We start from the raw sequence: 1,818 nt of genomic DNA, 5'->3' as shown, positions 1-1,818 counted from the left end.
CCTACACAGCTGTGAACTCACTTGTTAAAACCTACACAGCTGTGAACTCACTTGTTAAAACCTACACAGCTGTGAACTCACTTGTTAAAACCTACACAGCTGTGAACCCACTTGTTAAAAAAAAACCTACACACCTTTGAACTCACTTGTTAAAAACCTATACAGCTGTGAACTCACTTGTTAAATAAACCTACACAGCTGTGAACTCACTGACTTTCTGTTTTGAATATGAAAATTGATCGTACAGGGAACTCAGAGTACTTTACTATTTAGAAATGACCTAATGTGATACCAACTATCTGTTATAAAAATGATGCCTTAAGCTATAGGCTTAAGAACTATTGAACCATATGTCTAATTCCACTTTCCCCCTAGCGGCTCGGTCGTAAGTCTGTAGGATAATAACACTAAAAATCGGGTTTTGATACTCGTGGTTGGCACAGCACAGATAGCCCATTGTGTAGCTTTGTGCTTAAGTACAAACAAGCTAATGCCACTTGACAAAGTTTTAATCAGTTACTAGATTTATGAATGTTGAATTTATTCGTTTAAAATTTTTTAAGTATTCACGTATTGAGGCATTTATGTTTGGACAAAAAAAAATAAACACAAACATTCTACTGCGTTTACTATTCCCATTTTTTTTTTTTTCACCACGTAGTCTATAGGCTATATTTCAAAGAAATGCTTTTTTAACTATGTTAACGTTTCACACCCGAAAAGGCCTCGAGTGGTTCAGTGATAACGTTGTGAGCTTATAATGCTAAACATCGGGTTTCGATCCCCGCGGTGGACGGAGCACAAATAGCTAAAAGTGTAGCTTTGTGATAAAAACATCTTACAATCAGTGAGAATTTTTTTATATCAGTCTGCATTTTTTTTACCCGTCATCATTCTACACCTTGTCTTGATATACTCATTCTTTTTTCAGGTGCTGTCTGTGGTATTTTTCTTCAGCTTCTGCATTTCGTTACTTTACTACTACGGTGTGATGCAGTGGGTGGTAATGAAAGTCGGATGGTTTCTTCAAGCTACGGTAGGAACAACAGCTTGTGAATCTATGAATTCAGCGGGAAACATCTTCCTGGGAATGGTAAGTTAAAAGGTTTCTCCTGTGATTGTAGTGCCCTCTACGTATCCCTTTTCTCTACAATTTAATGATTGTTTTCTGTAAGGCTCAAAAGAAATATTAGGTCGTCAAGAAATTAATGTCGGTTTTTTTTAGATGAAAAAATCAGAACAACTTGTATATCAAAACAAAACATTTATTAAATGAAATAGTCTCCATTCTTATCGATGACGATTTTCCATCTTACAATCTGGTTGTTAATGCCATAATTAAAGAAATCACTTGGTTTGAAGCAAAAAAACATGTTGATGTCCTCTTTAACACCTTCACATTTGCATTCGTTTTCCCATTAAGATGATGTTGCAGCGAACGAAAAACATGGTAATCTGATGGTGCCATATCTGGAGAATAGCACGGGTGTAGGAGAACTTCCCAACCCAATTCCAAAATCTTGTGTTGCGTCAAACGTGCCACATGTGGACGTGCATTGTCGTGGAGATGAACACCTTTCCGATTGACGAGTGAAGGGCGTTTCTGATGAAGTGCTTGACTTAAACGTTCCAGTTGCTGATTATAGATCTCTTCATTGACATTTCGTTGTTGATTGAGGAGTTCGAAATGAATTACTTCTTTGATGTCCCACCAAATGTAAAGCACCACTTTCTGCGAATGGAGTCCAGGTTTTGGGGTCGGAAGTGGTTTTTGTGTAAGACTGAGCCATTGTTTTGGCGTTTAATATTCGCTTAGAG

The 1,818-nt window shown here is 37.3% G+C and overlaps 1 protein-coding gene across 1 annotated transcript in view; it reads left to right on the top strand.

Moving 5' to 3' along the window:
• Positions 1–1,818, top strand: part of LOC106478315 (solute carrier family 28 member 3-like) — a 30,485-nt gene that overhangs the window by 17,119 nt on the left and 11,548 nt on the right. The window contains exon 6 of the mRNA XM_013938848.2: positions 932–1,093. Coding sequence (XP_013794302.1) covers positions 932–1,093 — 162 coding nt within the window. The remainder of the gene's footprint in view (positions 1–931; positions 1,094–1,818) is intronic.

This window comes from Limulus polyphemus, unplaced genomic scaffold (genome assembly GCF_000517525.1).
Source record: "Limulus polyphemus unplaced genomic scaffold, Limulus_polyphemus-2.1.2 Scaffold199, whole genome shotgun sequence".
In the NCBI taxonomy this organism is placed as follows: Eukaryota; Metazoa; Arthropoda; class Merostomata; order Xiphosura; family Limulidae; genus Limulus; species Limulus polyphemus.
The sequence above is the reverse complement of the archived record's forward strand: the minus strand, read 5'-3'. Positions and strand labels throughout refer to the sequence as shown.